We start from the raw sequence: 21,034 nt of genomic DNA on the forward strand, positions 1-21,034 counted from the left end.
GTTAGCAGCCTTAGAAGTCACTCTGACATTCCACAGGTATTCCCGCATGACTAGAACTTTCTCCCCGTTGGGTTGTAGAACGAAGAGATATATCAGAGTTCACTGTTGCATGGCATAATTCATCCAGCGCATACAGTCGAGTGACGCACTACTCCTATCACGAACCAGTGTATCACACGGAGGCGGCAAGGCACAGCAGAACCCCAAAAATGTAGCAGTTCGTCTCAAATTCGCTATACACTCGACCTTTGCATATACAAACCGCCGCATGACTTTGCAAAATCTCATTCTCTAGTAGTCTCGCCAATGTCGTCCTCTATAAACATCCTCCATCTCACGGTCCTCCATAGCATCCGACATGCCGCCACCTCCCCCCTCATCTTGCAACCAACGCATCATGCTCAGTCCCATATTCTCTTCACCCACTGTTCTCTTCACAGCAATGGTGATGACGTAGCACAGAATAAACGCTGGGGCACATGCCACGACATAGGGTAAGTCTATCCTGAGGTTCTGCATAGTCTGTTAGTAAGTGTGGCCGTTAGAGATGGCCTGTCTAACAGTTCTGGAAAGTGTGACTAGAGCGAAGAAGAAGTAGAATAGGAAGTGGATGGTTGAGTCTGACATTTCGGATGGGACTTTGGTGTGTGGTGTGTTTGACTAGGTGAGATGAACGTGTGGGTGGGTACTTGGCTTCGACGGGAGAGGAGGAGATGGATGATGCCGAGGGTTGACACTGATGCGATGGTATAGATACGGAATTAGCTCATAATTTGCTCTTCTTGTTCTCTGCCATGCGCAAATAACTTTGCTTTGAGCAATTTGTATTGCAGATACCTTTAGAGAGCAGTCTAGCGCGCGTTATTGCATCATACAACAATTGCAGCCAGCGAGAGAACACTAATCTCTTATTCTTGTCAAAGAACAACGCTCAAACTGGAAGATCGAATAATCGCTAAGCCGTACAGTGATGAAGCTGAACAAGACCTTACACCACTGCGAAAGAAACGCTAGCAAACCTCTTCCTCTGTCGTCGCATCCATAAAGACCGTCGAACACGAACATTTCATCTTCATCTTAACCACCACCACAAACCGCCATCTATTAATCCAAATATCCCTTGCACCCAGTGAAACCACCAACGTTCCCACCACCCATCCAGCCAACCAACAACATGATGCCCACCACAAACCTCATCTGGCAGCTCCTCCAAACCATCGTCCTCCTCTGGCTCCTCCTTGTCTTCGTCATGCTCATCTCTCTTTACGAAAAAGCTATTCAGGAACGTGATGTAGTTTGGGTCTTTGCTACTGTTGCATCTGCTCTCGCTATCTGCGTTTATGTAGGTGACTTATCGGAAGACACGGAGCTACGGCACCAGTTGGCGTGGTCGGATAGGGAAATCACGAGATGTCATCACAAGTATGAGAATGGGATTAGGTGTAGGATGTGCGAAGAAGAGCGGCGGAAGCTAATGGAAGTTCAATAGGAGCATAAGGACAAGTACCACAGGAACTGAATGATTGTGTTGAACATGTCGAATAAGCTTTTGATATGCTCGGTAAGTAGAGAATCAAGGTGGGCGGTTATGTGGCTTCGTAGTGACGGTCGCGTTTAGGACTGACGACCAACAACACGTTTGTGTGAACACGGCGTCAATCCGACGCTTGCTGCAACTTGTTTCCAGTTGCGATGCATTAGGGAGTTTCCACCTGGTAGCTACTTTTCGGAAGCAAACTACCATGCATCTTCGCCTTGTCAGACATTGTGGTTCTCAAGAAAACAACATCTTCTTGTTCCCATCAAAGATATCCGCTCAAAGTTGACACTCTACAAACGCCGGAACGGCTCACAACCGCTTCGCGAGTATCCTACGACACCGCCAACAATGACTTAGCAAACTTTGCATCACTGTCGCATGCATTAAAAGGCGTAGTTCGTGAACGCCCGGCCTAATACCACCATCATCACGACCGCCCGTCTCTACAGCCCGGGCTATTCAATCTCGCATACCTAGGTACCTAGGTATCTAAATTCTTCCGCAACCCCAACCAAAACACGATACAAAATGACAACCACCCAACTCCTCCATCTGTTCCTCGATTATGCCGTACTTGTCTCTCTATTCGTCTACTTCTTCGCATTCATCTACCTCTATCGGCTGCGGGACGAGGGGCCGAACCGAGGCGCGCTCAATGGCACCTGTGTCATGGCGATCACCATCTACGCCTTTGCTCACGGGATGCTAGAAGTAGGAAAACTGCGCGTTCAGTTAGCTGAGACGGAGCAGATTTTGCTGAGTTGTGAGATGGGATATTGGGGCCTTTGGATGCGAGTGTTGAGGGCGATCTGGGGTACGTGAAGGCGATGAGGGGCGTCGCACAAGCAGGAGAGAGTGTAACGCATGTTCGCATTCTTGCTGAGAGGAAGGCATGTAGTAAGAATTAACTTTGACATCTTTCGCGCGTTCGGTCTGAATTCTTCCTGTTATCTCTCTAATCCTCTCGAACAACCACCGCTTCTTCTCTACACCCCTTCGTACACATTTGCAACCCCCCTTCGAGCCCCGCTAACCAAACCTCCCCCAAACATACCTCCACTACCCCTACTACCTTCAATTCCCTAATATACCCTCCATCTCGAGCTGATCCTGCATCTCCGCCACCATCATCACATTCCTACCGACGATATACATGAGAGATATGATACCGACATTAGCCGCAACGACTTTAACAGCGAACCTGCGCTTTCTGGCAGTGTTGAGATACTTGTAGAAGATTTTCCGGAAGATCAAAGCGAGCAGAATGGTCGCAATGAGTGAGGGGAGTTGTTGGAGGATGTGCTGGTAGGATGACATTCTGTGCTAGATTCGGATCGATGGATGTGGATAGATTCGGGTTCCCGGGTCCTTCGTTCTTGTATCGATGTTCGATGCTGATGTTTGATGCTGCGATAGTGGATGCGCAAGAGGGAGATACCTGGCCAAGTGCTTGCTTTTGTAGTTGCCATCTTCTCAGAAGACTGGCTGAGCTTGCTCGCCGTGATGGATGTAAAACATCGATTGAGATTGCGTCGACATGTCGCAAAACCACACTGGTATATTTGGCTCAAGAAACAGTGGGAAGTAAGACATACAGGAAGATTATGTTCTGTTCACGAGAAACGCATTAAGACAGCTCGTCTTGAACCGCGGTGTGTCTAAGACTGTGTGAGACAGGTTCAGGGAAAACGAACCCGCTGATTTTTCATGTTGGTCGCTTCTAGTTATGTACCTACAACACCGATATAATGCAATTGTGCAGGATGATGCTACCTCGCGCGCGCACGGGTTTGATGTATGACACAATAAAGAGTCCGTCTTGGACTGTCATTCACGGAACACTCCTTCGTCTCTAAAAGACCCAAGCCAACTTACGCATCACCCCCTCCCTCTCCATCCTCCCCATCGTCTCCATGCTCTCCTCCCCCTCATCCCCTCATCCCCCCATCCCTCCACCTACTCCCCATCCCTTACCCAAGCCCCCGTAATCGTCGTCTTCGACGGCAGTGGAGGTGGCCACAGACACCGCAACAGATTCTCCTGCACCTGCCAAAGCTGCCTCTTCGCCTCCCCAAGCTCACTCTTCAACACCGCAACATCCCACATACTTTTCCCGATAACGAATACAACAACCGCGCATACAGCTAGGCTCACTATCGATCGTATCTTCACGCGTCGATGCCAGCAGTCGCTGATGAGAACAGAGCAATCGTGAAGGAAGGCCAGGAGGAAGAGGCCAAAGACGAATCCGGGGATTTGTTGGTCGGAATGTGATGGTATCGTTGGGTAGAATAGATCTCGCAGGGATGGTCGCTGTGGTGGGAGGGGCGGGGGGTTGTGTTCGATGAGGAGAGGGCCTCGTCCGGGTGGTAGGTATTGAGCTGAGGTAAACTCGTCGGAGTAGTTGTAGTCGGTAGCCATGGTCGTTCGTATTGATGCTGGCGGTGATGAGTGAGATGATGAAGGTGCCTAAGTATGCTGAGGTGGAAGCTATTATGCGGCAGAGTTTGCTTGAGAGCAACCGGAGTTGTGTGAGATCTTGTCTTGGACTGCATTGGAACGCCCGAGAAACGCGTTTCCGTTTGGCGGAAGAGCGTGCGAGAAAGATGTACCAGATTTGTCCCAACAAGTCGATCAACATCCTACCTCCGCAGCTTAACCTTCCCCTTACTCAGCGCATTCAAATGATACTGACACCCCATCCCCAGCGGCCTCCCCTCCCACTCCTCCCTCCAAAACCTATCCACGCTCCCCAACAGCGGATCACCCCGATCATAAAGCGTCGTCTCCTTCATCAAATCCCAATGCTCCGCCTTCTTCCACCTCAGCAACATCGGCTTCAGCAGCCTCCCCGTGACATTCTTATTCCGACACGTCGTCGCAAAGTCTTCAATCTGGCCGTCGAACCACTCGAGCGACGGATCAGCAGGCTGCCAGACGGACATGGATTCTAGAGTTGGCCAGAAGTCGAGGAGGGAGAGGGAGGCTTGGAACATGTAGGATACGTCCATGCGGGCGTTCATCAGGCACTGTGCTTCTTGTTTTGACTCTTCGAATGTGAGGCCGTTGGGTAGGATGGAGGAGTCGAAGGGGAAGGGGAGTTGGGCGTGCGAGAGATCGGGGCGTAGCGTGAGGTGGCGAAGGTTTGGCGGGAATAGGGGATAAATATCCTTGGTGATGGAAAAGTCGACGTCGCCAGTGAGGAAGGGGAAGGCAACCTCAAGGGTATGTAGTTCGGTGAAGTCGGTGAGATCAAGGAAGCCGCAGAGTCTATCGCCGATGCGGGGTTGGGCGAAGAAGAAGGCGTCTGGGTCGGAGTATTCCGCGGTGAGGACTAGGACTTCCAAAGTGGATTGCAGGGGCCTGAGGTGCTCGTTCCAAGCGTCGACCATGAGCAGATCTCCTCGCTGGGTTGTCTGTGCCTGGGCGTTGAAGTAGGACTCGTACGTAAGAGACCGTAATTTTGGCGTGCATTGGAACAACGACTTCAGACCCCGGTTAAAGGCACCTGAGTGCCGGAAGACCAACGTAGTGATGTTGGTAGCTGTCGGAAAAGCGATTAGTGAGTGCGATATAGCCACACCATGTGCATGCGACTGGCCGCCTAGATTGAAAAGTTCGAGTTTCTCAATGCCCGGGATGTTCAGAAAGTGGCCGATTGGATTGCGGTTGTTGTCTCCCGGATACCAAACTCCAGTCTTGCGGTCAACCATGAGAGATACCTCCTTGATGGAAGAGAGACGATCAAGAAGAACTTGCGATGGATAGCGCCGGTTCCATAAAGTCCCGGGGTCGAGATTGCGGAGGACGTTGTGGAGATGGTCGAAGGTGGCCTGCTTGTAGTCTGCTACGTCGAGTCGACGGAGTTTGGGAAGGACGAGAAGGGCGAGCGCTGCATAGGCAGAGTACTCGCGCATGTAGATGGCGTCTCTCAGATAGTCTCCGGCAGCCACCAACGTCTCATCACTCAACGCGACCATAGCTTTCCGAAACATCTGTTTATCATCAAAGGTCTTATCCGGTGCCAGCCAACGCTGACCCTGTTTGACCTCTTCGCTTGGGGATAGTCCCAGGCGGACTGACTCGACATTGTTGGCTTTGCGGCTATCGCTGATGATGTTTAGGCAGAAGCGATCGATCCTGGGGAGTTTGTTGCCAGGCGGTATGAAGAGATCAACGTGACGGTACAGGAATGGTATGGCTAGATTTAAAAGACTCTTGTTGATCCGGCAAACAGCGTAAATGTCGTGCTGAGCGAGATAGGATACAATGTACTCCACGAGCTCGGTGGGGAGGAGGGAGAAGGTCGCCATGATAGTGGCGATGTTTTGTGGATGTGTCACACGATGACTGAAGGCTTGAGCTGGCTACACAAGATTCAAAGAAAGCGGTCGCAAATATTTGTAGCAAGAGGGTGTTGGTGATAGTTGCGCCACGCAAAGGGTGCAAAGGGTTGCCTGATAGAGGGGACGCGAGGCCCGTGCACAAGGCTGACGGGGCTGATTGGCTGCCTTAGGAGCACATGGCAGAAGCAGTTGGACTGCCATGACGCTCGTGTACAGCGAGATGGTTTCTAGAGGCTGATGAATATCTGTCGTGCAGCGATGTGCCGCTATGCTCGACCTATCTGCCGGTTGTGATCCGAGAGAGTCTACACATGGCTACGTCACAAGCGGCTCCATAGCACGTGACAATGCTATGCCGATCATATGCGTTCGCACATGTCAACGAAGGTGTGAGCACCGGCGCCATGAAGAGTGTCGTGTCAGTCTTTATGTGATCTCCAGATCTAGGGAAGACGGGCTAATTCTCGGACTACCCCGCGTTCTGGTGGGTTAGCTCAACCGTCGTGCGTCGTATGAGATGCGAGATGTTGCAAAGCGCATGTTCCTCGTGGGTGTTCCGGGCTATCGGAACCACTCGGAGCTGATTCAAGATGCGTGGGCGTACTTCACACCTTCAAGAGAATGCGGCAGGTAATAGCCGGCGACACAACATGCATCGCGATCGCACATCGAGCATGGCGGTCCACTACTGGGCGTTACTTGATGGTGCACGATGATTTGCCTCGATAAGGCCAAGCGGGATAACGGCATGCGAACGAGTTCTGGCGATGTGCGTGGTTGGCGGCGTAGGTGGCCGTTGCGATGTGGGCGGCCATTCAGCGGCCGTGGATCTGTCAGAGCTGCACACCATGGCGAAGCGAGACCCGGAGCAACAGGCCAAACAGTGCATCGTGGGTGAAGTCGATGGCTCCGCTATCTTGGAATGGTGGTTGTTAGTAGGGAAGACATTGGGTATGGCCTCGGTCGACGCTCGGGAGGCGCACTTTGATCTTGTCAGGTGCGTCGCGGGTTCCGACATGTTCCTCTCCAGCAACGGTCCGATGCGCCAAACCTGCCAAACCTCCTTCCCCCGCCATCTCCCCAGTCTCCTATAAACACAGTCGCCGCCTACCCCGCTGACATTAACGGCACCGCATACTATCACATATAGACGCGTAGACGCCCACCCCAGCTGCAGCTCGCCTACGTCACACGCACATTTGCGCCGATAATCGCCAACCATCACCAACCACCACTCACGACGCGCCCCTGTTCCGCGGCTCCCCCTTGGATCAGCGCATGGAATAGAAAACGTCGCAGAGCCCGAGCTTGACGGCGCAGTCGGAGCGCCGCCTGTGCTGTTGTTATTTGGTCGCTGCACGAAACGCCGTTGCGGAGCCGCCAACACAACACACACCTCTACACCGCCGCTAGCATTCGACGTTTATAGACGCCATCTTATGCCCCAGAGCCACCAGCGACCCTCACCAGATCAGACACCCTCCACCACCACCATGACCACCAACCGCCCATTCTTCGGCGGCTTCCTCGCCGCCTTCCGCGCGCAACAGCCCAGCCTCCAGAAGACCACGGCCTCCCAAGCAGCTTCTGTGGCCTCGTACTCGCAAAACACCACCTCACAACAGAACAACACCGTCGACACAACAGCCGCGTCGTCACGGACCATCACCACAAAGACGCGCTCCCCATCGCCTGGTGCGACGACCGTGTCCGTCCAGGCGACTGGCCACTTCCAACCCACCCGACAACACACCGGCCCCTACAACCGCTCCACATCACCCAAAGCTCAAGCCTTCCCAATACCAGGCGCGTCGCGTCGAGGCAGGCGGGGCTCCGACAGCTCATCCGAAGGCTTCCACGAAGCCATGGGCGCCGAGAAGTGGTACATCGGCGGGCGAACAGCGACGGGCGAGGAGAAGTTCTACAAGCTGGGCATGGTCAAGCGACACAGAAGCGCCGACCGCCTGAGTCTAGACAAGCTCAGCATATGAGCTGGGAGAGGGTTACTTTGCTTGAAAAGCGCAACTGCATCATCGGCGTTCAGGACACGAGATCTCACCGCAAGATCCACGTTTGGGTTATCTAGAATCTTTCACCGTACAAATTTGGCCTGTCGCTGGCTTACGAATACACGTATATATTTGCGGGCTCTTCGCCTGAGCTCACTCGAGATGGTCGTCTGCATCATGCATGTGAGAGTCTGGTGCGCCAAGGTGTCATGTGCCGAGGTCAGTATTGGCTAGCACTCATAAGGCGTGCACTATCTTACAACTACCCTAGTAGTACATCGTCGTCTTCGAGAACATACTTGGTACGCATATGCAGAATGTTCCGGAGCATTTCCATCGTCGGCGGCAAAGTTTCCGACCGGACATTCTTAGCCCGACACCCATGTCGGCTACTCCACTCACCGGATATAACATCTCGACACGATGTAGGCGAAAATCTTCACGGAAAAGACGCTCCTTGGGCAGCGACAGTCTCCACCCGCGGATATGAAGCCGTTGCAGGAGCGCTAATGCACGAAGATAGCCCAACATGTACTCTAATCGTGAACATATCTAACGTCTCTCGTCACTTGCTCCCTCTCCTCTTCATTCTCCAACAACTCGAATGTCGCTGCAAACACTCTAACCAGCAGCACGAGTCCCTTCCCGACTCCTCTACCAAAACCAGTATCCACTCTACCATCTCGCCTTCTATGAGTACACATAATGGCACCCTCTTCCACATCCTCCTCAGCACCCGCTGGCCAACACGCACCCCCCAACACCTCCTTTGCCGAACCTGAAAAGAGCACCGAATACGCTTCCATCATCCCCCAACCACGCAGCAATGAAAACGACCAAGACCGTCTCCAACTCCAACGCACAGTCTCCTCCGTCAGCCACCACGACATGGCCAACGTCCAATACATCGCCACGGGCGACAACGACGTCATCTACAGCAAATTCACCGAGCGCCGCAAAATGGTCATTGTAGCCGTAGTCTCTTTTTGCAGTTTCCTGGCTCCGATATCAAGTACCACGGTGTTGTCTGCTGTTCCGGAGGTTGCGGAGACGTTTGGTACGGATGGTAGTATTATTAATGTGTCGAACGCTTTGTACATGCTTTTCATGGGCTTGTCGCCGTGTTTCTATGGTCCGTATGGCAATATTTATGGTAGGAAGTGGGTTAGTGTTGTGAGCGCGGGGTTGTTTACTGCGTTTTCGATTGGGACGGCGTTGGCTCCCAACCTGGCTTCTTTCTTCGTATTCAGGATCCTCACTGCTTTTCAAGGCACGGCTTTCCTTGTTATTGGGAGTGCGGTTATTGGGGATATATATAAACCGGTATGTATGCCCTTTTCCAGTGTTGGTGATTGCTTCCAGATCAACTTGGAGAGCTGCATATCATAGGAGCGCCCATTACAGCTCTCACTCACCCCCATCACCTTCCCTACTAACACAACCCCACAGACCGAACGCGCAACAGCCCTAGGCTGGTTCCTCTCCGGCACCCTCATCGGCCCCGCCCTCGGCCCCTTCATCGGCGGCATAATCGTAACATTCCGTTCCTGGCGCGACATCTTCTGGCTGCAAACCGCCCTCGCCGGCGCCGCAACCCTCTTCTGCTTCTTCCTGCAACCCGAGACCATCCACAAGAAGCGCGCCGATGAACTCGTCGGCCTCCCCACTGCACAACGCGCCCACAAAATGTGGCAATGGCTAAACCCATTCCGCGTCGTCAAACTATACCGGTACCCCAACATTCTTCTCACGGCACTAGCATCCAGTTCCCTAGTCTGGAACATGTACTCCCTCCTAACCCCAATCCGCTACGTCCTAAACCCGCGCTTCAACCTCCAATCCCCCCTCCAATCCGGCCTCTTCTACATCGCCCCCGGCTGCGGCTACCTCCTCGGCACCTTCTTCGGCGGCCGCTACGCCGACCACATCGTCAAGAAATACATCCAGCGCCGCGGCCACCGCGTCTCCGAAGACAGACTCCGGTCTTGCGTCTTTTTCCTCGGCGTCGTGATTCCCGCTTGCATGCTGATCTACGGGTGGAGCGTCGAGAAAAGGGTTGGAGGCATCGCGCTGCCTGTTGTGATGATGTTTTTGCAGGGCGTGGCTCAGCTGTTTTGTTTTCCGAGCTTGAATACGTATTGTTTGGATGTTATGCAGGGGCGGAGTGCGGAGGTTGTTGCTGGGAATTATTTTATGCGGTATATGTTTGCGGCGGCGGGGAGTGCGGCGTGTCTTCCTGCGGTCAGGGCGATTGGCGTGGGTTGGTTCTCGACCATCAGCGCGGGGTTTCTTGTTGCGGGGGCGGGTGCGACGTGGTTGACTGCTGTGAAGGGGAGGGAGTGGAGGGAGGGTATTGAGGAGGCGAAGGCGAGGAGGAAGGAGGAGGCGTTGGCGTAGGGGGTGGTAGTGGTGCATTGGAGGTAGAGTAGTGATCATGATGTATCCCGTTCGATTCTCATCACAACTTTATGTTTACTTGCTAGTATTTGGCGTAATTTAGAAAGAGATGTTTGAATATGGCCAACTATGCGATTGGGATACGAGATATCAAATACGAGAAACACCACATGAGGTTAGTCTGGCCGACTGAAGGATTCGGCCGCATTCGTTACCTACCCCTACAAACAACAACCCTCGAAAGACCTACACGCGACACCACCTTCCTACCCAAACCACCACCTATCCAGCGACTAGTACTCATCATGCGCCTCACCCTCCCAATCCCCCTCCTTCTCGCTTGCTACTACCACTACTGCGTCGCATCAGCGCAAACATGCGACAACGGCGGTACGGCATGCGGCTACGCCGCCCAACTGTGCTGTACCGCCGAAGAAATCTGCATGACGAACGAGAATAATCAAGCGCTTTGCTCAGTTCTCGATTCCAACTCCATCAATTCAACACTGACGCTCGTGGTCAGCATGCAGTCAGTCCCCGTAACAACAATAATGCCGACGCCGACGCAGGTTACAGTCCTGGAAAGCTCGTCGTCTGAGGCGCATGTTGGGGACGCGGGTGGAACTACTGCATTGACTGGCATGTTGTCTTCTGGCCTTACGCAAGGTTCTGGTGCGAGTGTTGCGGAGGAGACGGTGTCGACTACCAGCGCGGAGTCGACGGCGTCGACCGGTTTGGCTGGTGCGTCTGGTGCGCAGGCTTCGACGACGACGGGCTTGGGTGGAAGGGTAGAGAGGAGTTGGTATGGGGTTGTGGGAGTTGGTGTTATTGTCGCGACCGCTTGGATGTTTTGAGTGATGGAGAGGTTAGTCGACGGAACAAAAGGAACGGTATCAGAGGAACATTATCACAAGATATGGTTGGTTTTAAAAAGTTCGCCAAGCGCGCGGAGAAGCTCTCGAGAGCTTCGATATCCCACCCGTCCCCCCGCCATAATATGAACATCTCCTCAGCCTTGCCTCAGCCTTGAGGTGCCAAGTTGGCAGGTATGCAAGACATAGCTCGACACAGGATAGTGTATCTCAGCCTTGATCGCCTTTTATTCGGGCTGCTCGACGAAGACTTCGAATCCCTTCTCCATTCCCAGCGCCAGAATGCACTTCCTCCAACTCTTCGTCTCGGTTGGTTCACTCGCATGCCCCGTCGCCACTGCGCTACGGATTGATGTACCCGATGATGTACTGAGGAGACAGGACTGCGCGAACCCATGTGGCTTTGCTGGCTGGCTCTGCTGCCCGTCACGCATGGTGTGCTTCACTGACGCTGCGAGTCAAGCTCAATGCAGGAACTCCGGTCTGGAAGCTACTACCACTCAAAGACTACCTACGCCACCGCGCCCAGCTACTACTACACCCGAGACGTCTAGCAATAGTGTTAGCCTGCCATCTCGCACAAGCAGAGGACCCAGAAGCTCGACGTCTAGCCTCCGGACTTCGAATCGCGCATCACAGCCAACGTCTCGTCGTCCTTCCGGTGACCAATTCCAGGCTCCACTCACTGCCACTGAAACACAATCATCAACCTCAACGCCTTCAGTTTATTCTCCTGGGAATGGATTGAGCTCTGGCGCTACAGCAGGAGCAGCGCTTGGTGCTATATTCGGTGTCAGTCTCATCGTATTAGGAATATTCCTGTTTCACAAACGAAGAGCAGGGACTCTGAGCATGGAGCAGGTAATGGGCCATGGTGCGGATCTTCCGGTGGCCTGTAGTATGGATCAAGAAGTGCGTGGCGCGTCTGATCTTCCGGTTGTGGACAAGACTGCACGCGTGGATGGTCGGGGTTTTCGTGATTCAACACTCCCAATTGCTAAGAGGGATAGCAGGAAAGCAGTGTGATAGAAGTTATATACGCTTATATGCCAGCATGCGCGCGCTTAGCTAAGAGTACCTAGGTATGCACGCTTTTCCAGAAGGCCTGTATAACTAAAGCTCGTTCCCATGTAGGAAGAGATATCGATAGGTGTAGCTTCGCTACCAAACAACCGTTCATCGCACACATCGCGACTACAGTACTATCTATTTTATCCCTTTAAGCGCCCTTTAACGCCCTCGCATATATAATACACCTTTAATTTCTTACTACTTTTTTATTGTACTCTAAACTATTAAATTTCTACTGCTTACACACTAGCTATACATTATTATAATGTTGCCCTTAACACCTCCTTACTCTCTAGGTGTAGCAATACTGCCTCCCTGATATAAAACCATCCTCGCGCGGATCAAAGCCTCTGGGATTGAGCGATCGGACGAGTTGTGGCTAATAACGAGATGAGGATACTGAGAATCGACTAGGACTTGCTTTGGCGCAGACAAGTGGCGTTACGGGTACAGCCTAGTAAGTAAGCTCCCGATAGCACCTCATGGTAAATGATTTACAATCGATCGTGATTACCGAATGCATGCTTGCACCTTCCTGATGCTTACTCATATCCCCACCGATAGCCGGTCACTACACGAGTGCCATCGCAATGCAGCAGCGACTGTGGCCTTCAATACAAAAACATTCCCTCCGCTTGCAAGTACCACGACGGAACGATTCTGCTCGAAGCATCATGTAAGCAGCGTCGCACAAAACGTCCGTCATTCTTACCTCGTAGGGCGCAGGCGCCTGCAGAATAAGCCCGCCACCAGGCCGCCGATACCCGAGGCGCAAAACCCAGTCATACCCGGGCTTCCGCCCACCACCAATTCCTGCGCCATCCGTTGTATCACCCTATCATCTATAACTTTTATCCCATTGCCATGGACGACTCCGCTACTGGCACAGGCCAGCAAGATGCCAATTCGGCGTCTGCAAGCAAAAAGCGGACCCACCCCGAGGACTTCAAGCGCGCGTACAAGGCCTGCATCAACTGCCGGCAACGCAAGGCTAAGTGCATCTTGGGAACCGGGCCAGATGGTGGTGAACTAAAGCCACCATGTCAGCGATGCAAGCGGGAGATGCGCGAGTGTGTGTTTCGCTCCGAGAGAAGCTGGGTTAAGAGACGTAAACCGGGGGAAGCGGCGCGCGAGGGCGAGGAAGACGATGAGGCTGTTCATGATCGCCCTCAGTCCAATCCTGCGCCAAACGTGCAGCCCTCGCCAGCTCATAGGTCGTCCATATCGACGCATGGTTTCACGCCGGGGACTAGTCCGCATGTCAACGGCACGAATCGCGCTGAGTTTCAGTCACCTCATGGGCATCTTCGCAGGATCTCGTCGAGCCAGCCGGATCTTGCGCATTCGGTTATGCGGACCGTGGTGTCGAGTGGGAGCGATGCGTTGAATTTGCTTTTTGAAGCTGCGCACCATCGCGATGCTATCGATAGCCAGGAACAGTCGGGGTCGCAAGCATACGAGACTCCTAGGTCGGGGCCATCGGGCTACGAGGGTGTTCCGTCGTCGCCGTTCCATACCTTCCGAGCGCAGCCGGTGCAGATGTCAACGCCGTCACCGGAGACATTGAAGACATGGACGTCGTGTCGCTTCGTGCAGATGGGCTGGTTCTCCGCACATGAGGCGGTCACCTACGTTGATTTGTTCTTCAAGAACTGCTCGCCATTGTCGCCGATACTGGGAGAGTTTTACTCTCATCATGAGAATCACTATACGCTGATTGCGCTGGATCCGTTCTTGTGCACTACTATACTTATGATCTCGTCTAGGTACAATATCCTTCCTGGTGTAGGCGGCGCATCCAGAGGTTACTTTGTGCATGACAGGCTTTGGGAACAGTGCCAGCGCTTCATCATGAAGATCATGCTCGGACAAGTCAAGCCTTCGAAAGCGCAGAGTCGGACCATCGGATCTATAGAAGCGCTTCTCTTGCTATCCGAATGGCATCCTCGCGCGCTGCATTTCCCCACTGCTGCTGATGGCTGGGATTGCGAGCTGATGATCGGCGCGAACAACACCACAGAGGAAGGCGCAAAGCTGTTGGAAGGAGATGTAACATCCAACCGATGGCTTGAAGATGTCATTGAGCCCGCAAAGCGTTCCGACCGTATGTCATGGATGTTGATGGGCTGCGCGCTGTCACTAGCACAAGAGCTGGGTCTCTTCGAAGACAACGCTAGAATCGATAAGGACCAAGTGTCTTATCCAAAGTTCACCACTGAGTACCTCATCTTACGAAGGATCAGAGCTCGGAAGCTACTATATGTTCTGCTCGAACAGCTTTCATGGAGGCTCGGTTGCACATCGATGATCCCTCAAAGCCTTAATCATGCTCTGATGGAGAAGATTCCAGTTGACTCTGCGACTGGTGCGGTCGAGCAATGGCAGTCCTTCATGAGCGCCTGGGTTGAACTCACCAAGCTCGCGCGCTCGATCTCAGACACCATCTACCCAAACACCGCCACAACACGAAGCTTACTACGCACTGGTCGCTACATCGGGCTGCTCGAACACTTCCAGCCCCTGCTCGTATCATGGCGGAAGAAGTACCTCGATCCCTGCAAGCTCAAAGTCGGGCTTCACGATATGCTCCACATCGAATACCAATACGTCCGCATCTACACAAATTCGCTCGGTATGCAAGCCGTCGTCGAACGTACACTCGCAGAAACGGATCCCGATGTGCCACAGGAAGACAATCTCCCCTTCAACCTGGAGCCGCGAGATTACGACTTCATCCAAGAAGTCGTCGACGGAAGTTGTCAGATCCTGCAAAAGGTCTGCCAGCTGTCTGAAACAGGGGCGCTGCGGTACTCACCTGTCAGGATCTTCTTGCGGATAACGACGAGCTCGATCTACCTGATCAAAGGACTGAGTTTGGGGAGTCGGAATGCGAAGTTGCAGAGCTGTCTGGATATTCTGGATGCGGCGATTAGAGCCCTTCGTGCTAGTAAGTCTACTTTTCATGTTAAGAACGCACATCTCGCTCTGCGGTCACTAATACAGCATCTCAGGTACCCTCGACGACATGCACCTCGCATCCCGCTACGCCACCCTCCTCGACCTCCACGTCGCCCGCCTCCGCGAATCTTTCGTCGTGTCATCCCGCCCACCCCGCCTGCCCTCGCGCGCAACTTCCACCCCTCACAATACCTCTCATAATACCTCACACGCCGCATCGGCATCTGCAACAGAAGGCATGGCGTTCTTGAACAACCATAATGCGGGTCAGTCTAGCTTGTCGAGCTTAGCGGAGAATGTAACGGGGCTTATGCCTGATATGCCGGATGATGATTGGTTGGCGCTGCCTTTTGATCCGGCGATGGCGCCGTTTGGGTTGGATGGAGGACTGCAGGGCGGGTTTCAGGGGTTTGATGATGGGACGTTGGATTTTATTTGGAATTTGCCTATGTAGGGGTGGTGGATGGGGTAGGTGTGGATATGGCATGGGGAACTGTACAAGTATAGCGACTACACGCTTGAGATGTGTTGGGGTTTGCTCCTCAAAGAGACGGGTGGTGATGGAACATTCCAATCCAGGCTTTAGACGACCCTGTCATAAAGAAAAGTACATTGAAGCAAACCCTACGCCCAGAACGCACGCATAAGAGTGTGCGCCCACATCGCTCATTCTGTTCTCAACCATCACCACAAAGTTACTCATCTATCTCACAACCAAGCCAAACATATCCATCTCCACAGAAAGTCTTACCCAATATGCCAGCAACGTTCACCGACCTACTATCCGCATTCATCGCAATCACTATAACCATCCTGGCTACTATCGCTGTCCAAGCGAAAGTCGATGGCAACCCACCCGCACTCATCATGCAGAAAGTCAAGACTGCCCTTGTTGTCCTCCTGCCGAACTTTGCCGTTCTCATCATGGTGTGCTGTCTCATCCCGGGAGTCCTGCGGCAGGATGACTAGCTGGGAATGCGCACGGCATTGGTAGCTTCGCTGTAGGAGGGGGTGGGGGCAGGGGGGGAGGGATGTATTGAAGGCTGTATTTATGGGGGCGGTTATATAAGGGGGGAGGGAAGGGGATTTTGTAGACTAGAGGGCTGGAGATGCGATATATGTACACCGATTGGTCTTGCAGTGCAGGTACATATGAATACGACATGGAGGACTATACATCTGGTGACTCTCACCAGAGATCCTTCTAGCTCTTTCCCGAAGAGATTATGTTAGCGAGATACGGAAAAGAGAACAAGAAACATAACACCCGCATCAGTGCTTTCTCGTGGATTCTGTTCCAACGGGTATCAAACTCTGGGCAGCAAACCTGAGATCAGCGTAGTCAATATACCAACCATTACGTTACCTCCAAGAGCCACCAGCCCACCTTCGCAACCCACAAAAAGACACAATGTTCTCCTACCTATCCCCCGATTTCGCCCTCCTAGCGCTATCCTGCTCTGGTCTAATTCTCCTAAGTATTCGCAAGCCCTTCAAGATCATAGGGCTTCTTGCCTTCATGTCTGTCTACCACATGCGCGTCGACAATCACGACAGCTGCGTCAGCAACGCGCTCCAAGCATGCAATTACATCGTTCCTCAATGCGCTGCGAAAATGGAAACGTGCGAGGAGTTTCACGGATGGGATAGGCTCGTTGATGAGGAGGGCTATGTGGAGGACTGTGGCAGCGAGTGAGGGCATCGAAGATGCGAAGTGTGCAGGATGTTTGGAAGTACAAGCTTGATCACGACGAATATGCTGGAGCCAGTTACCGCGACATACAATGTTTCCCTAATTTATTCATCGACCTTGTTGTCACCTTGTCCAGCCCATCTCGCATCAACTTCACATCAACTCGCACCACCTCAAACTACTCGCGCTTCCCAAAGACTCCATCCCAATATTGTCCTCGCTACTTCCGCTCTTAAGACCGACATCGCCAATCTCATCGTCAACGTCGAAGAAGTGTAATCGCTTCTCGTCCTCATCAACCGAATCCACATCGTCCTTCAGTAGATTGATATCGAACCATTGCATTTCTCGCTTATTGTCCTTTCTCACATCCTTGATCACGGCTTCATGGCGCGCGTGTTCCTCCTCAGCTCTTGTCTTTCCGCCGCAGGTCGTGGCGCATATCAACATTACTCCGTAGAGTACCACGATCAGTACAACAGAGCTTAAAAATGCGAGGTGGGCGCGGTTTGGGGTCGTTCTATCGATGTAGGTGACGTCGTCGATTTGGAGCATGTGGGTACCGTTTACCACGATGTAGACGAGAAAGAGCGGTGCCATGCAAGTGACGAACATGAATATGACAGTTTTGAGGGACATAATGCCTGGGTAGATATGCGAGAATAACATAGTGTGTTGTATGGTAGTGACTGGGGAACGTTTGCAGATTGAGAGTGCGCGCAGATGGATCCCATCAGTTAAGATTCGCAAAACCGTGCCGCATCACATACATAGATAAGAGCAATGTTTGCTCGGAGAGACATGTCCCAGCCGCTTCTCGGTAGCCGAACGCCAGGGCACGAATGAGGTCTACTTCCCCGCGGAGGCGAACAATAAATCTCAGTCGACTGTGTCTCTCTTGCTGAAAACTACAACATTCGAAAGAGCGAATGAGGCGCGCGACGATTCATTGTTATCGAATCTATCAACCTTGAGCATTTATACCCATCTCCTCTCTCAGCGCATCCCTCACAATAACACCACACATCTTCTTATACGGATTCGTCCTGACACTCATCTCCCTCGCAACTTCATCGCCATACCGCGCCGCAGCCGCAAAGTCCTTACTCGCCTGCTCCTCCAACTCCGACTTCGTCATTCCATTTAGCCGCACTTCTGATTCCACAGCTTTGAGATAAAGATACGCGCGGTGCGAGTATGCCGTCCGTAGAATCTTCGCGGCATGTGGCGATACCGCTGGTGTTGATGTGGAAGCTATGGAGGAAAGCTTGATCGCCTGCGCGAGATCAGAGAACACAGCCTCAGTGTCTGACTCCGCTGTCTCATTCGCAGTCCCAAAAATGGTCTTGCCTTCTTCCAAAGTAGCCTCAAGCTTCATTCGCCGTACCATGGCACGGTTCACCCACGCACCCGCATACGCCGGCCACTGCTCTACCACCGCATCCAATTCTTCGATCGCAGAGTCTATGTCGCTGACGCTTGATGTGCTGGATATGCGGCCTATGATCTCGCTTTGTTGGCGCTCGAGTGCGGTGAGCTGCGTGTCTGGGATACTGGGGTGGGCGGGTAGTGATGGGTCGATTGAGGAGGATATGTCTTTTTGTTGGCCGACAGAGGAAGGGAGGGTTTCTGGGTCGAAGAGCGCGTTGAGGATGCGTGCGTCGTTTGCGGATAGGGATGTGTTGGGGAGGGTGACTGCCATGGTTGTGTTGGGTTTGGTCGTGGGATAGATTGCTTTCTTGTAGCAGTGGTTTGGCTACGTCGGGACTGGAATCTTTCTGGATGTGGGTGAAGAAGGTTGGTATGTGGACTCAGCGAGAGAACATGTTAAGTCCTTTCACGTGAAAGCCATTTTGGTCATCGCGATGTTGTATGTCATGTTCTTTCACTCGGCTTAAGCTGCGGAATTCCACGGCAAAGTTTAGGTAGGCTGCGGAAGGCGGCTCGCGCAAGGCTGTCTGGCTCGGCCTATGCGCGGATGGACGAGAACACCATCTCATGATTCTCCATGTCCATGTTAATTTTTTTTAGTTATGAACAAGCTAGACTTTAGAGCCGCTAAAGCGCATCAAGCCAGATGAATAATGATCATAGTGTACTTGGTGGTCGTGAAGCAGCATGGTTGTGAACTCAGTGAGGGCAGCTCGCCAGGGAATTGCCGGCTGGCCCGCAAAGCCGCAACAACGTGGCGAACAACATCCTTCCTACACACAACATCGTACATCAAAACTCATTTCCAGGGTATGCGCAACTAGTCGCAAATATCATAATCGCGACCTGACGCGAATCGCTCGCCGAGAGCTTGCTACAACCACAAGACTGCGACGCGTCGTTCTTACGGCGGATGCAGGCGGATCATTCATTGGCGGAAAGCGGCGGACAACACCTGCTTTCTTCTGGCGGCCAGTGCACGTGAGCTCGGCATAACCAAGTAAATGACGCTACCTGGATTGAATATGGTAATTGCTAGCAAGAGTGATCGGATATCGGTTCGAGAAGGGAAGTGGATGCAGAACGGTAGAAGATAAAGAATGGCTGCGCATCGGTGCCTAGTGGGCAGTTCACTACACTTTACAGCACTGCTTTCTTACTCCCTAGCCAGAGATCTGAGTACTTTCAACTATACCTGAGTTACTCAACTGTTCATTTCTGTTCACGAATCACTTTCACAATGGCGCCCGCTGCTATCTCCCCACCGGCATCGCCACGACAATCTGCTGCCACTCCTTCCGATGTCTCTTCATACCAAGGCTACCACCATGTGCACTGGTATGTCGGTAACGCCAAACAAGCCGCCTCGTTTTATGTATCACGTATGGGCTTCGAGCGTGTTGCATACCGCGGACTAGAGACTGGATCAAGAACGACCGCATCCCATGTCATCCGGAACGGCAAGGTGACTTTCATCCTCACATCACCCTTGAGGTGCCTGGAACAGGGCTCAAGATTCAGCAAAGAAGATGAGCAGCTCCTACGAGAGATCCATGAGCACCAAGAGCGCCATGGTGATGCCGTCAAAGGTAAGATAGCATCCCCTATCGTCGTTCAGCATCCTTACTGACTTATCAACCCAGATGTCGCTTTCGAAGTCGACAACGTGGATGCCATATACTCCGCCGCCGTCTCATCAGGCGCAGCCACCATCTCAGCCCCCCACGACATCACCGACAGCTACGGCACCGTCCGCCTCGCCACCATCCGCACATACGGCGACACAACCCACACGCTCATCCAAAAGAACAACTACGCAGGCATCTTCCTCCCCGGCTACCGCCCCGAATCCACATCCGCCGACCCCCTCCAAAAGTACCTACCCCAAGTCAAGCTCGAAGCCATCGACCACTGCGTCGGCAACCAAGACTGGGACGAGATGGAAAGCGCATGCGAGTACTACGAGAAGGTGCTTGGTTTCCACCGCTTCTGGAGCGTCGACGACAAGGATATTTGCACTGAGTACTCGGCGCTTAAGAGTATTGTTATGAGCTCGCCGAATGATGTGGTCAAGATGCCTATCAATGAGCCTGCCAAGGGCAAGAAGCAGAGCCAGATTGAGGAGTATGTTGACTTTTACGGTGGGCCTGGTGTTCAGCATATCGCGCTACGGACTGACAATATCGTTCGCGATATTACCAACCTGAAAGCGAGGGGCGTGGAGTTCATCAAGGTGCCGGAGACGTACTATGACTCTATGAAGATGCGGCTCAAGAAGTCGGGACTCAAGCTGAATGAGGACTTTGAGGTGTTGAAGAGCTTGGATATTCTGATTGACTTTGATGAGGGTGGTTACCTGTTGCAGCTTTTCACGAAGCATTTGATGGATCGGCCGACGGTGTTCATTGAGATTATCCAGAGGAACAACTTCGATGGTTTTGGCGCGGGTAACTTCAAGAGTCTGTTCGAAGCAATCGAGCGGGAGCAGGACGCTCGGGGTAACTTGGTTTGAGCGGCGCGTCGTGTCGATGGTGGGTCGTAGCATTTCCTGGCGTTCATCTCGTTCCTAGCGATCCGTTCGTAGGCCATTCTTCGGGCTCTTAGCACATTCTCAGTCAAATACACACAGTAATTCATATCGCAAAGTTCCGCCCCTCTTACTAACCCGCGCTGACTCACACTGCCCACCCCGTCTCACCCTGCAACGCCACGCGCCC

At 52.8% G+C, this 21,034-nt stretch overlaps 6 protein-coding genes across 6 annotated transcripts; 4 read left to right on the forward strand and 2 right to left on the reverse strand.

Moving 5' to 3' along the window:
- Positions 1-4,182: 4,182 nt before the first annotated feature.
- J4E85_010507 (uncharacterized protein) lies at positions 4,183-5,853 on the reverse strand (the record flags this gene model as incomplete). The annotated part of the gene is made up of 1 exon (XM_051474716.1): positions 4,183-5,853. One exon carries the CDS (start codon positions 5,851-5,853, stop codon positions 4,183-4,185), a length of 1,671 nt encoding a protein of 556 aa, XP_051321392.1.
- Positions 5,854-7,379: 1,526 nt separating this feature from the next.
- J4E85_010508 (uncharacterized protein) lies at positions 7,380-7,877 on the forward strand (the record flags this gene model as incomplete). Its single annotated transcript, XM_051474717.1, has 1 exon — positions 7,380-7,877. The coding sequence occupies one exon, from the start codon at positions 7,380-7,382 to the stop codon at positions 7,875-7,877; it is 498 nt and encodes a 165-aa protein (XP_051321393.1).
- Positions 7,878-8,600: 723 nt separating this feature from the next.
- J4E85_010509 (uncharacterized protein) lies at positions 8,601-10,292 on the forward strand (the record flags this gene model as incomplete). Its single annotated transcript, XM_051474718.1, has 2 exons — positions 8,601-8,952; positions 9,367-10,292. 2 exons carry the CDS (start codon positions 8,601-8,603, stop codon positions 10,290-10,292), a joined length of 1,278 nt encoding a protein of 425 aa, XP_051321394.1.
- A 2,807-nt stretch (positions 10,293-13,099) lies between these two features.
- J4E85_010510 (uncharacterized protein) lies at positions 13,100-16,162 on the forward strand (the record flags this gene model as incomplete). Its single annotated transcript, XM_051474719.1, has 2 exons — positions 13,100-15,182; positions 15,957-16,162. 2 exons carry the CDS (start codon positions 13,100-13,102, stop codon positions 16,160-16,162), a joined length of 2,289 nt encoding a protein of 762 aa, XP_051321395.1.
- A 1,688-nt stretch (positions 16,163-17,850) lies between these two features.
- On the reverse strand, positions 17,851-18,588 carry J4E85_010511 (uncharacterized protein; the record flags this gene model as incomplete). The annotated part of the gene is made up of 1 exon (XM_051474720.1): positions 17,851-18,588. The coding sequence occupies one exon, from the start codon at positions 18,586-18,588 to the stop codon at positions 17,851-17,853; it is 738 nt and encodes a 245-aa protein (XP_051321396.1).
- Positions 18,589-19,557: 969 nt separating this feature from the next.
- On the forward strand, positions 19,558-20,829 carry J4E85_010512 (uncharacterized protein; the record flags this gene model as incomplete). Its single annotated transcript, XM_051474721.1, has 2 exons — positions 19,558-19,906; positions 19,961-20,829. The coding sequence occupies 2 exons, from the start codon at positions 19,558-19,560 to the stop codon at positions 20,827-20,829; spliced, it is 1,218 nt and encodes a 405-aa protein (XP_051321397.1).
- Between the last annotated feature and the right edge of the window lie 205 nt (positions 20,830-21,034).

The sequence above is a fragment of the Alternaria conjuncta genome (assembly GCF_024043145.1).
Source record: "Alternaria conjuncta strain BMP 0040 chromosome Unknown scaffold_24, whole genome shotgun sequence".
Taxonomy (NCBI): Eukaryota; Fungi; Ascomycota; class Dothideomycetes; order Pleosporales; family Pleosporaceae; genus Alternaria; species Alternaria conjuncta.